The sequence below is a fragment of the Echeneis naucrates genome, chromosome 18 (genome assembly GCF_900963305.1).
Source record: "Echeneis naucrates chromosome 18, fEcheNa1.1, whole genome shotgun sequence".
NCBI classification, from domain to species: Eukaryota; Metazoa; Chordata; class Actinopteri; order Carangiformes; family Echeneidae; genus Echeneis; species Echeneis naucrates.
In genome coordinates this window covers 13,215,207-13,227,842 of record NC_042528.1, presented here as the reverse complement: position 1 = coordinate 13,227,842, position 12,636 = coordinate 13,215,207, and the positions used below count along the sequence as shown (strand labels likewise).

Genomic DNA, 12,636 nt, shown 5'->3' with positions numbered 1-12,636 from the left:
GCCCTTTCCCTTATCCCTTAGAGAGTTTGCCCAGTTCTCATCATGGCTGCTGCTTAGCCAATTTTATAATTTCCCTTCGTTCCTTTCCAGCAAAGATTTTAACTTGCTGCCAGTTTGTGTATTTTGTGAGCTGCTGTCTGCTGGGGGACAAATAGGGAGGAAAGGTCTGTACAGAGCCTGCTGGATCTGCGAGTAGGCTTATTGGTGAAGGTGTCCAAACAGCATGGACTCATCGAGGAAGAAAATAGGGTCTTTTAGGAGAGTTCCCCCAATTGAAAAGATAAAGGGCCTCAGCCTTGCCCTTCCAACTATAATTTGAAGTGTGGTAAATGCATAGTTTTGCCCCAACTGTTCCCTGTAGTTGAAGGTCAGCGAGGGAAAGCATTTACCTCATTTAGTTCATTTGATTTAGAGACATCTGAGGAAGTCATTAGATGTCAGTTATTAATTTAGGTTGCTCCTTTACGAAATTAGATGGGCTCTGTGGAGTACTGTGGAGTATGAAGCCCGTGAGAAAAGGCTTCTTAAATAAAGAGGGAGGCAGTCTGTCTTCTGAACACAGGCTCTAAATTTTAATCACCATTATAGACAAGCCCACTCAGATTTATTTTTCTTTTTCCCTTCTGCTAAGAACTACAATTGGCAGCTACACCAAATACTGAGTATCTTTTATTTTCTGGAGAACCTGCGCAGAATAATCTGATTCTCCCTTTTGATTGGGTAACTGAGTGATCGTATAAAAATATAAGATTTCACTCAAAGAAAACACTTCCTGCAAGGCTGGATGACTGGTCCACGTATGTTAGATTTAGAGGTTGTGGCTCAGGGTGTTCACTGCTTTGTTGTTACATCACCAAGTACTGAGAAATTCTGAAGTACCACATGGAGGCCTTCTTTAAGAGTATATGGGAGAAAAAAAAAAAAAGACATATATAATTCATATACGATAATGCATACATGCTCATGCTATGGTTGTTAAAATGATTTGTTTGCAAATAAAAATGTTGACCACTGGCTTGTGAAAAGGAATAATGCCTTATGAGGCATTAATAATGAGTATAACCACCTTAAATAGCCAGGTGAATTGAATTCTTTGTCTCTCAACAAAAGTAAATGTTACTATGCATTTATTTTGATTTTTAACACTTCTATAGTTTCTATTTCAACCTCAACCTGTTTTCTAATAAAAAAAGAGAGATAATTCAACTTTTCACATTGTGAGGCCTTCAGCAGTTCTGTAGTCTGTTCTACACTGGCCAACCCTAACAACTTTGATACCAAGTCATTTGTCCTCTTCAAACAATGCTTTTACATGTGTGGAGACCTCATAAATTGCAATAAGGATGTAGTGCCAGAGCCCTGGGGAACAAACAGCTCAGACCGGTAGACTTGGCTTCAGATTAAATGGAGACACTGATACATTCATGTGATTATCTGGGCCCCGATTGATCTAAAAAGCTTTAACCTAAATAGAATGTAACTCAATGTTTTTTTTTTTCCTAAGTGTTGTGGTTTGGTACATCAATAGGGAGGTTCATGATATCTCATGCTTCTTTTGTATGTTCAATTGTTGTTCAATACCAACAGCTCTGACACCAGGGGATGCCAATAATTAATTTTCTGAGTCAACCTGTACTCTCTCTATTTTGCAAAGTTCTTAAAATCTAGTTGACACAACGCCATTCCACATGATGCAGTCTGCTCTGTGTTGGGTTATCAATCTTTCCTTTGAGCACATTTTGACTTTAACTTAAAAATTAATATAAATACAGTACTGTATTGATTTAATTATACCATCACACAGTTCATGAAACCTGCAGTTAGTCCTTGCTGGGTGAGGAAAGCTCCCACGTGTTGCGGTTGATGATGAAATGAACCCTCTGTCTATATAGACAGACTATTATTTACCCAGTAGACCAATTTAATGTGGTAGCTCATGTACATAAATACAAAGATGAACACACTATTTTGTTTTTTGACCTCTTCCTGTTTGACTTGTTTAGAAACCTTATCATCAAAACTCAAGCCAGCATCATACAGTACTATTATCCAATCAAATATCAACCCATGGTGATGCTGTCCATCAGTTTGTGAGCTGCCATTTTGAGGTTTCCAGTTTGTAATGCGGCTACAGGTGTGTTTTTGATGCCAGAGGAAATCATATTAGGAGGAGAAGGTGGAGCTGAGGACTGAATGCAAGCTCCACTTAACTATCTCTGACAAGTAAGCATTTCTATATACCCTGTTTTATGGTCTTCTTTTACTCAAAAAGGGACCATCACTTAAAAAAAAAAAAAAAAAAAAAAAAAAGTTGCAATATGTTGTATTGAAGACCTAGACCATAAACTCATTATGAAAATACCTAGACCATAAACTCATTATGAAAATACCTAGACCATAAACTCATTATGAAAATAATACCTTTAATAAATCTAGTGTAAAGTAGGGCCAATTTAACAGACTTCAATACAATCTGACTTCTTTTATAACCAGTGGAGTTGCCATGTGAGATTTAAGGGTCCTCAGCAATGACCTCACTCCACTTTTATATGTGAACTTCATACTCTTTGCAATCTGACAAACAATGTCCCAGTTCACAATACTCACAGATTTGCTTATCCTCAGCCACAACTCCAGATCATCCAGTAACCCTTTCTTCTGACCACTCACTTTTATTATTTGTCTTTAACACAAAATTCGCAATTTTGGCACATTTCCCCTCCTTACTTTTAGATCCTTTAGCACTGACATAGCTCTGAACTCCTCCAACTCCAGACTAATCAGGTCAGCTGTGAATGTGTCAGACTGAGAAGACTGATGCGTAATGTACTGGTTCTTGTTTGTAAATCCGAATCGTAAAAGATTATGCTGCTGTAGACCTGAAATGCCTGAAAAAAACTAATTGGTAAGAAGTGACCAACAGAAGAAATGAGAGAAAAAGAGAGAAGTGGGACAAAAGGCAGACAGACTTCAATGGATGTCACCTCCAGCCAACAAACACACACAGCTGGTCTGTTGGTTTATGGGACAGCTTCTTCAGAGTGCCATAAATCTCACCAGCACTCCTGTTTAGGGCTTTTGTCTTTCTTCACTCAAAGCCACCAAAGCAGCCCTCTTCAAAGACAATAAATAGTCTTTAGCTGCAGTTTACTGGCATCAATCTGGCCTCCTCTCTTGGCACAGTTGGGTCAGCCAAAAAGAAATGCCAGAAAACAAGACCAAGCTGACCGAGACTATTTAGTTTGTCTTGTGTAATTCAGCAGGGGCTGCCCAAACAAAATGATTTTAATGTGAGTTAAGGAGTCTTTCAGTCTTATGCTCCATTCAAAACAAAGCCATTTATACAAAATTGTTGTGGTTTAGAACAGAACTATTTTCTACTCTCTTGCTGGTGTTAACAGTGAAGTTCTAATATGATGTTGAAAAATCTGATCCTCCTAATTCATCCAATAAAGTGTACTTGGTTGTACTATATGCTAATAATTTATCTGTAAATTGTCTATCATAAAATTAGCAATATTTATGAATCATCGTATTTATCTTACTGCCACATACTACTGCGTAATTACAGGCTGTGAATAAATTTATGCCGATTGAAAGGGAAAAAAGTTATGAAGTTTTTGTATTTACTGTCCAAGGGATCTCAAAAAACACTGAAGTTGAATCAATAAGTTCTTAGAAATCATCAGTAGTGTCACAGCCAGCCCATCATAACTACAGGCCTTTGTGATCAATCTTTTACAGGTGACAAATCCACTTAGTCTGTTCCCAAATCCAGCTGCTAAAAAGAGGATTTTCATGCAATGCGGCAGCCTGCTTTCCCTTCATGTCATCACCTACGCCACATTTCCTCCTCTCTGCTGTTTCTGGCCCAAGAGCTTAGAGGAAAACACTAAGATCAAACAAGTGGTCACATGAGAAATGAGAGCTGTGCTCTGTGTCACTCCGGCAATTGGCCACCGGGGTTGCTAGCCCGAGGAGATTCAAACACCTGGCATTTGTCACCCCACATCCCCTTTACAGCCAACCCTACCCCCGTTCCCTGTGTGGGAAAACTTAAAAGGCATTTACATACAGAGCAGACAAAAACTAAGGTTCTGCTAATGCTAAGTAATAACTCCTGTCCCTAAACATGCTAACCCTGTAGAAAGATACACAAAGACTCACACTTTATACAAGCATGGAGAACAGAAATAAAAACACTGTAGCATAAAAGAAAAGTGCTGGAAGCATGAGGATTTAGACCTTTCTTTGACAGATGCGCACCCTTTTTCTTCTTTCAAAAGCTAAAAGGATTAAAGGGGAACTCTTGTGGTATTCACTGCCACGTCTCCCCTTTCTCCTCAGGTGTTGTAAAACCATAAATCTTTCTTGTCTACTACTTGCCTTTAAATCACCCTTCTTTATTGGGAGGTTCTTCACCAAATGTTGGTGGACCAGGCAACCTAGTTAAATGTTAGTCTATTCATGAAAAACGCCACTGTAGAGGCGGCATTTTACAAATCCTGAGAGAGATAATATTCAATATTTTTACAATATGAACATCATAAATAGGCAATAGTCAGTCACTGATGTCTATGGGGCAACAAAACTGCATCATGTAAGTGTATCATTCTTGAAGTCATTTGTGACTTCAGTCAGTTGTGTGCGCTTCCTGTTTTGCCACCCAGAACTCCTGCTTTGTGTATTGGTGCCCACCCCTTCTTGCAATTTCCCTACCCAGCCCCACAGAGCCCACCAGACAACCATTACAGAAGATTCTCTCCCTGCAGGTTCTTTCATTTCACAGCCCTTCAACACCAAGGAAGGACTGACCACCGACAAAAAGTCCTGGAAGACATCTTTCCTTTACCAGTATCCCTTCAACTTATTCCTCAGTAACCACAAAAGCCCAAATATTTCTTAAACCTCTTCACTTCACTGTGAAGAAAAATCAGGAGCTGTCATTCTGTTGGTTTTTGAGGCAAGTAAATGTCCAAGTAGCAAAAAAAAAAAAAATATTCTACTTACATCAGATTTGGTGGACTGGTCCTCCATATCAGAGTCATTGGGATCCACCAATTCCTGGAAAGGAGGAAGCTTTGACATCTTCCTGCGTTCAGCCTCGTCACTTTCTGGTCGTAATTTGCTCGTCCGTATTTGCGATCTATCCTTTAAAAGTTTATTATCTGAATGTTGAGCATCTGAACCAGATGTCTGCTTCCCGGATGAATCCACAAATCCCTTTTTACGTTTTTTGGCCACATGATCGTCAACATCAGGGGTGGACAGGCGTTTGTTCAGCCCTGACCCATGGGTGATTCCCTCTGTCCGATGCTCCTTGGACAGAGACTTGGGTTCCTTGAAGCCCATTTTAGGATTGATATCTCTAAGTGGCTGGTTCTCTTTGGGTTTCCTCGAAGATTCTTTGGGGGCTTTGCTGGGTTCCCAGCCAGAGTCTCTGAAGGCACTTTTGGACTCTTTCAAGTCTATTGGAGGTTTGTCTTTATGGTCCTTGGAAGGTTTATGGAGTTTGGAGAAACTGCTGCTGCTGTTGGTGCTGGTGGTTGTGGCAGTAGTGAGAAGGGTAGTACCAATTCCTTTAGAGCCATCCTGTGGATTAAAGCCAACAAATTAATGAGATCCTACACTACGTAGGAACATGTCCTGTGGTTCTCAAAGATAGGATCTTCCTTTTTTCCACTGTGCCCCTGGAGCCTCCATCAAAGCTGTCTGGAAGTCCCCAGCAAAGAAAAGATTAGTTTATTGTTTTTACAATTCTATCCAGAAGTCACACAATATGTGAAAATGCAGCTCCTGGGTTTCAAACAATTGCAGTAAATAAACACTGCAAAAGTGAAAAACCTTATTAGAGGTTTCATTTGTCACAAATTATGACTGTTTACAGAATACATAGAGTGATTTAAGTATCGCACAGAAATTCATACATACATTTAGGAAATTCGAGCATCCCTACATTGACCATCAATGTTCCAAAAGAAATGGCTAAGGATAATTGCATGAGGAAAAGAGAAATCTCACTTTTGGTCAAGAGGCAAATATGAGTTTTTAGGGCATATTTAGCTACTGAGAAAAACAAGGCCAGTGTGCAATAACTGGTATATGCCACAGATAGTAAATTATTTCAAGCAGTGTTCAAATGGTCAACAGCAGAAAAAATAGCTCCTCTGATTATGCTGTCCTTTTTGCTGTTTGTGTAATGTTGGACTGCACTTCATGATACATGTACAACTAGTTCCAAATAGCAAAGTGAGCAAAATCCAGGCAGCTAGGTCAAAGGAAGATTAATCCTCTGCCTTTTACACAAGAGAAAATGTGCATGCCACCCTGCAGTTTGGCATTACCATTTGTGAAAAGAGGTCTATTCTTAAAAAAAGCTCAAAAGGGTCTTCTTAGTCCCCATCTATAGGCTTAAACAGCAAACTCAGGGCTTCTTTTGAGCAGTGCTGTTCGGTGGGGTGAAGGGGCCTTTTCAACAGCCACACATGTGCAACCTTAAAAGTAGAGTGAAGGGCAATGTGGAGAGAGGAGGAAATGCATTCGTTCTAACAACAGGGGCCATTTGTCCCTGGGTCTCACCTCAAGCCCCCTTGTCAATATTTCATCAATGCAGTAAACCCATTAAAGCAGTCTAGACGACGGGGTGTGTTACAACTCTGCCCAACCACCACGAAAACCTTTCATTTTGTCTATCTGCTGGTGACCCTGGGACCCCAGGATATAAAGCTGCTGGCTCATTCTAACCTCCAGCGTGCTCCTCCACTGCAGTAAACTCATTTCCCTCCCAGGGCAGCTGGACATAAAACTCCTTCATTGCTCTGGAATGGACACACTGAGCCACTGCAGCCATCAACATTGAGAAGATCACTAAAATGGCACTTTTCAACAAACCTTTCAGCACCATGACACTGGGAGGTTAACAGGTGACCATGTAAATCTCTGATGGGCCTGATGGGCCTATAATATTGACAACGAGCCTGTCATTTTCATTAATTTATGCAAACAAATCGCATATAATAATTTTTTTTTAAATCAAAAAACTGCCAGTATTTGCCAATCAATATTGTTAATTCATTCATCTTCTACCGCTTCTCAGTTTCCAGGTCACGTGGGGTTGGAGAGCGGGTACACCTCGGACAGGTCGCCAGTGCATCACAAGGACAATACACAAAGACAGACAGAGACCAGAAGCCACTCACACTCTCACTCAGACCTACAGACAATTTAGAGTGGCCAATTAACCTAGACATGCACGTCTTTGGATGGTGGGAGGAAACCGGAGTACCTGGAGCAAACCCACGCAGACACGGGTAGAACACACAAACTCTGCACAGAAAGGCCCCAGGCCCAGGAACCTAACCCGTGACCCTCTTGCTGTAGTGCAACAGCACTATACACTATGTTGCTGTGCTGCCCCAAGTTAAATAAGGTGGTTATCTTAATTTACAAATGCAAAAGTGAGGTGCTGCATCTGTCACTCTACATTTAATCATTAATACTGCTTTTCATATTTTCAGTCAAGTTGGTAAAATTACTGTTCATGGTTTTCAGTCCAAGATAAGCTGTTAATTCCTTGTTTTGACATTTGGGACTATCATGGAACAGGAAGGTCTGAATCATCATTTGTGTCAATGATGCCTGGTCTTTTAACCTGCCACCAAGAGCTGGGCAAAAATCTAAGCAGTTATTGATGCAGGTATATGAGCTCTTGCACAAAATTGTCTACACCCTGGAGCCTGTTCTCAATGGTCATAGACAGTGCTGCCAGATCTTGCAAGACAAACAAGCAACTACCTCTAATGAAACAAGCTGCCCCCCCCAAATATCTTTCATCTATTACAAGGGAATACTGGGCACCTCCCCAATAACTCATCAGGTCATTGAACATGCATGGGTCAGTTGCACCATTACTCTGGTTACTGTTTTTAGCATTTTGACTTCTTTATCAGTCGAGGTAGATCCAGTTAGTTCACCGAGAATATTGGCAGCTCTGACTGATGTGTGACAGGCTGTAAAGCTAAAGCTATGGAGTTGTTTTTTTGCTGTTGTTGTAGGTGTTTTGGGTTTTTTGTTGTCGTTTTGCGCTATTTGGTGCCAGTGGAGACTGGGTGCACAGTTTGTGGACAGATCCTTTAAGGAAAAAAGGACAAACTGCTGCATATTGCTTTGTTGTGGTTGAGGAGAGCTGGGAGAGAATCAGGAGGGGTTCATACATGGAGCAAAGCAAGTCCAAATAAGCAACTAAAACCCAAAAACCCACGACTGATGACATTTGCAAGCAACTTTACAGAACAAGCCCAAAGTTTCTTATAACAAGCGAACCTGGGAACACTGGTCATAGAGTGTGATTAATTTGATCAATACTAATTGTTTCCACTGTGATAATTTTTGGCATGTGATTGAGAGTGACAGAAGGAGGGGGAGAGAGAGGAAAGGAGGGAGGGAGGAAGGGGAGGGGGGGTGTATGACAGAACGTACGTGACCTTTTGCTCTGGGAGTAATTCATCACATACACTGTTTGGACTGGAAACCGTTTCCATTTGAAATAGGCCTCTTCTGACCCAGCTTTTAAATGACACCATTTAAAGGGACTAAAAATAACACAGAATGGAAACAACATGCCACTTTGACATTGATTTAATGCTGTACAAGATTCTAGGCCCATCATCATCATCTTCTCACCTTTCTCCTAACTTTCTTATTTCACTAAGGTTCTTGCCTAAAACTTTAGTCTGTAGTAGACATTAGAAGGAAATTAGAGAAAAAGAGGGGCATTTTAAAATGCACATTCTGTCAGAGATTCACAGCTCGTCAGATTGACTGGAGTAAATACTCATGGCTGAGCAGCAGCCAAGATATAGTTTGCTTAAACCAAATTGGAAGCCTTTGAAATCGCAGAGTTTAAACATGTTGGACATCTTTGAACCTGCGAAATATGCGGGGGATTAGGGCCTACAGACTTTGAAGGGGTTTCAAAGTCTCAGAGCTGCATGGGGCCAGAGACGGAGGGCAGAAGATAGGGTTGTTTTGCTGCAGGCTGGACCTGGAAACAACACTGACCTTTGACCCCAGGAAGCTTTTGCTCTTCTTTGGGTCGGAGAACGTGGACGTCAGAGAGCTGTTGGGAAGTGTAGGTAGCTTAAGGTGCTGGCCGAACAGGGAGGTTGAACCTTCCTGCATCACCATCACCTGCCAGAGATACATCAACAAACCAACATCAGCGGCTTGTGGGCTTTAGATGACTCTTGCTCAGTTTCCAGTTATATTGTCAACCTTTACGTAGTGACTTAACTGTGCAGTTAGCAGAAGGTATCAAAGCTCCAAAGCTGGCAGCAAACACTCAGACTGTGAATCCTGTTCATGTATTCTGACCTTTTATAAACAATAATTTGATTGTTTTAATTTGAAGCTCTTTAATCCCAGTTTGATGAAATTTTTACTACTGTAAAGCGTTTAGATGTGGTGGAGAAGATATAAACCAAGGACTTTTACACGCTGATACTGAACCAAAGCTTTTATATCTACAAGAACAACATTTGATCTGTATATAAACAATTTTCATTTTATGTGCATCAATGGTCACGCTATAATTGACCTATTTGAGCTTAAAGACATCTAGTAGGGGAAAAGCCTCCATAAATACCTTCCTCATTTAACCCATCAACAGATATACAGAACTCTGCCCAGATACTGGTCACAAGAAAAAGGTCCAACTGAGACCTATTCTGTACTGGAAAACAAAACACTAATTTGCTAGAATGTTTTTTGAGACAAGCTTGTTATTTCTTACTATTACTGAAATAATTATTAAATTCTTTCCTCTTTCTTTAAATCACCTGTAATAATGAACAAAAATTACATGTCACTGTCAAGTTGACCTTTGGCTATTTTATCTTAAGGGACATTTGAGAAGTTATCATTAGTGCATGAATTGGTGAATTAAAAAAAAAAAAAAAAAAATAAAAAAATAAATAAAAATCAATCTAAACGCGTTAGGGTATATATCTAAACGCGTTAGGGTTATATATATATATATATATATATATATACACACACACATACACACACACACACACACACACACACACACACACACACACACATATATAAATAGTCACTACGAGTAGGCAGCTGGAAATCTTACTTTTGAGTCTTCTGAACTTCGTTTATGAGGATCCCGCTGCTGTGAAAGACAAACAAGAGGTATTAATGATGAGTAGTCAAAATGTGAAGAATAGAACATTTACTTGTGCTGTATAATTTACCAAGACCAGGGACAGTGATGCCTCTCAAACTGACAGTGGAGAATGTGGGTTATGACATGGTCTATATATATATATATATATATATATATATATATATATATATACACACATATACACATACACATACATACATATACACACACACACACACACAACTCTGCAGATTAAAATTGTCCCCACAAATTGCATTATTTCTCTGTTTGTTTTTTGTCATCAAGAGGAACATATAAACTTGGATCTGAGAGCCACAGACAGAAAAGAGGAGCAATGAAAAACATTACATGAGTGACTGCTCTCGAATCTGGTTTTGAGGGATGCATTTGACCTCAGTGACCATCAGCTGCAGGCAGAAGATCAAGTGAAGAATAGCAAGCTGGATGTGTAAGGTTATATCAACCTGTCTCTGGAGATACACTGGACTACATTGGTTTTACTTGCTAAATGTCTGCATTAAGAAATGTTAAGAAATGTTACTTGTGCCCCCCCAACCACCCTCCTCACACTCCTACCCCTCCAGCTTTCAGTAGCTTCCTGCGAAACTCCTCTGTCGGGTTGTTGAAGGTTAGCTTCTCGCAGCGGAGATGATTGACAGGTGGGTGGCCCTCCAGGTGGAGGAAGAGATCGTAGTCAAAGCGAACTTTCTTCGGTTCTTCCTAAGGAAAAGTGGTGGTCCACAAAAAGAGGAAGAAAGAGAGCAGTCAGATACTGTCAGAACAACACAACACTGAATGCAGCTTTCATGTCACATGAAAGCTGCATTCAGTGTCAAGCTTTATGGAACAATGCAAAATGTTGTTTGTTTATACGTAATATAGGTTCAGGCATTTTACAAAACTTGTGATGCAAGCTATGACATGAACATGAATTAACCCTGAGGTAATCAGCTCTTCAGCAGAATAAGCTTGCACTCTTTATCTTCTGTATAAAAATAGTAGATGTACTATATAAAAGTGTAAAATAAAACCAACTTTTGACTGATATACGTTCTCTAACATACAACAGTATTGCTCATCTCAAATATACGGTCAGAGTTGTGAAACAAATATAAGCTGATGTTTACACGAGAAAGTAGCCTAAAAGACAATTTATCAGTAGATTATACAATTTAATCTATGTAATTAATAATTCACATGCAATATACTTTATTATTTTATTTATTTACTTATTTTACAGTTTTTTTTTTAATAGTCTGCTCTGCTACTCAGTAAACTTTAATTTCACTCCTTGGTTACGTGTAGTAGATGTGAGTAGATCAACCCAGCATGTGAGGAAACCCCTAAACTGGCATTGATTATAGCTCAAACATCAAACACATCATTATCTGTATGAAGGTCTTCAAATATATCTCCACAGTGTTAATCTCTTACCATAATATTTGTATAATGCATAAATTTTGCCCCACTATTAGACACTACAGTTTACCAACTATCCTTAAACACCTCACATGCAGGTAGATGCTTCCTAGGCATCTATCCTCAGAGAAGCCTCTGCTGTGCAATCAGTTACAGAAGTGTGTGGCCAAAAATTATTTTGTTTGAAACAAGGCATTCAGTTGAAGCTAGAAAATGTTGCACAGAACTGGCTTTAAGTTTGAAAAGTATTATCAGGAATCAAGGCCTTCAGCCATCCAAACCTGCAGACAAACCAAACCAGCTGAATGAGCGAAACAGCTCTCTTTAAGAGCTGCTGGTACATGTACCTTGTTTTTGAAGTAAACTTCAATAGGCAAGATGAAGCCTGCGTATCCAGACTCTTCCACTTTGTACGGGGGATCTTTGCACACTGAAATGAGAGAAAGGTTTGCTATTTAAGAGAGGACACTGACCTTCAACAGTTTAAATTCATAGAGTTCTCTAAAATGCGAAACTGCTCATTCGAAACGGTACTGAGTGAACAGCATTGATGTGTGCGTTAGCACTCTGGGGTCTAAACTATCATAATTATTATATAATCACAGACTTTGTGATCCAAAAAAAACAAAAAAACAAAAAACAAAAAACAAAAACCCCAAACAGTTTAACTGTTTCCTGTGCTTTAAAAAAAAACCTTCAGCCTTTGTCACTGACAAAGCTACAGCTCCATCCTCATGAGGTCTCATTAACTCCCATCTCCATTGCCCACATTCATGCGGCATTACCAAAAAAGTGGTTTTAAATTAGATGAAGTGTCTTTAAAGCTCATGAATCCACCGAGCTGATGACAAGGTGAAGACTTCTTCCCTTGTGGGATTTTCAAGACAAACAAGCTCAATCACAGCTCAGGTGCTCCTCCCTTGAGGTGTATGTTTGTCAGTCCCAGTCCCTTGGGACTCTGTACAGAAAGTGCCAATTAGGCCACATATGGAGAGACCTTGGAGTGTTTACTGGAGGAA

General features: G+C 39.9%; 1 protein-coding gene across 2 annotated transcripts in view; it reads right to left on the bottom strand.

Annotated features, from left to right (window-relative positions):
- The window catches only part of mllt3 (MLLT3 super elongation complex subunit), a 43,336-nt gene that overhangs the window by 10,942 nt on the left and 19,758 nt on the right, over nucleotides 1-12,636 (bottom strand). For both annotated transcript variants that reach the window (XM_029526394.1, XM_029526395.1), the window contains exons 3-7: nucleotides 11,965-12,047; nucleotides 10,775-10,918; nucleotides 10,145-10,183; nucleotides 9,061-9,189; nucleotides 5,011-5,592 (exon numbers count right to left, since the gene is read on the bottom strand). In XM_029526394.1, the coding sequence (XP_029382254.1) occupies nucleotides 5,011-5,592; nucleotides 9,061-9,189; nucleotides 10,145-10,183; nucleotides 10,775-10,918; nucleotides 11,965-12,047 (977 nt within the window). The remainder of the gene's footprint in view (nucleotides 1-5,010; nucleotides 5,593-9,060; nucleotides 9,190-10,144; nucleotides 10,184-10,774; nucleotides 10,919-11,964; nucleotides 12,048-12,636) is intronic.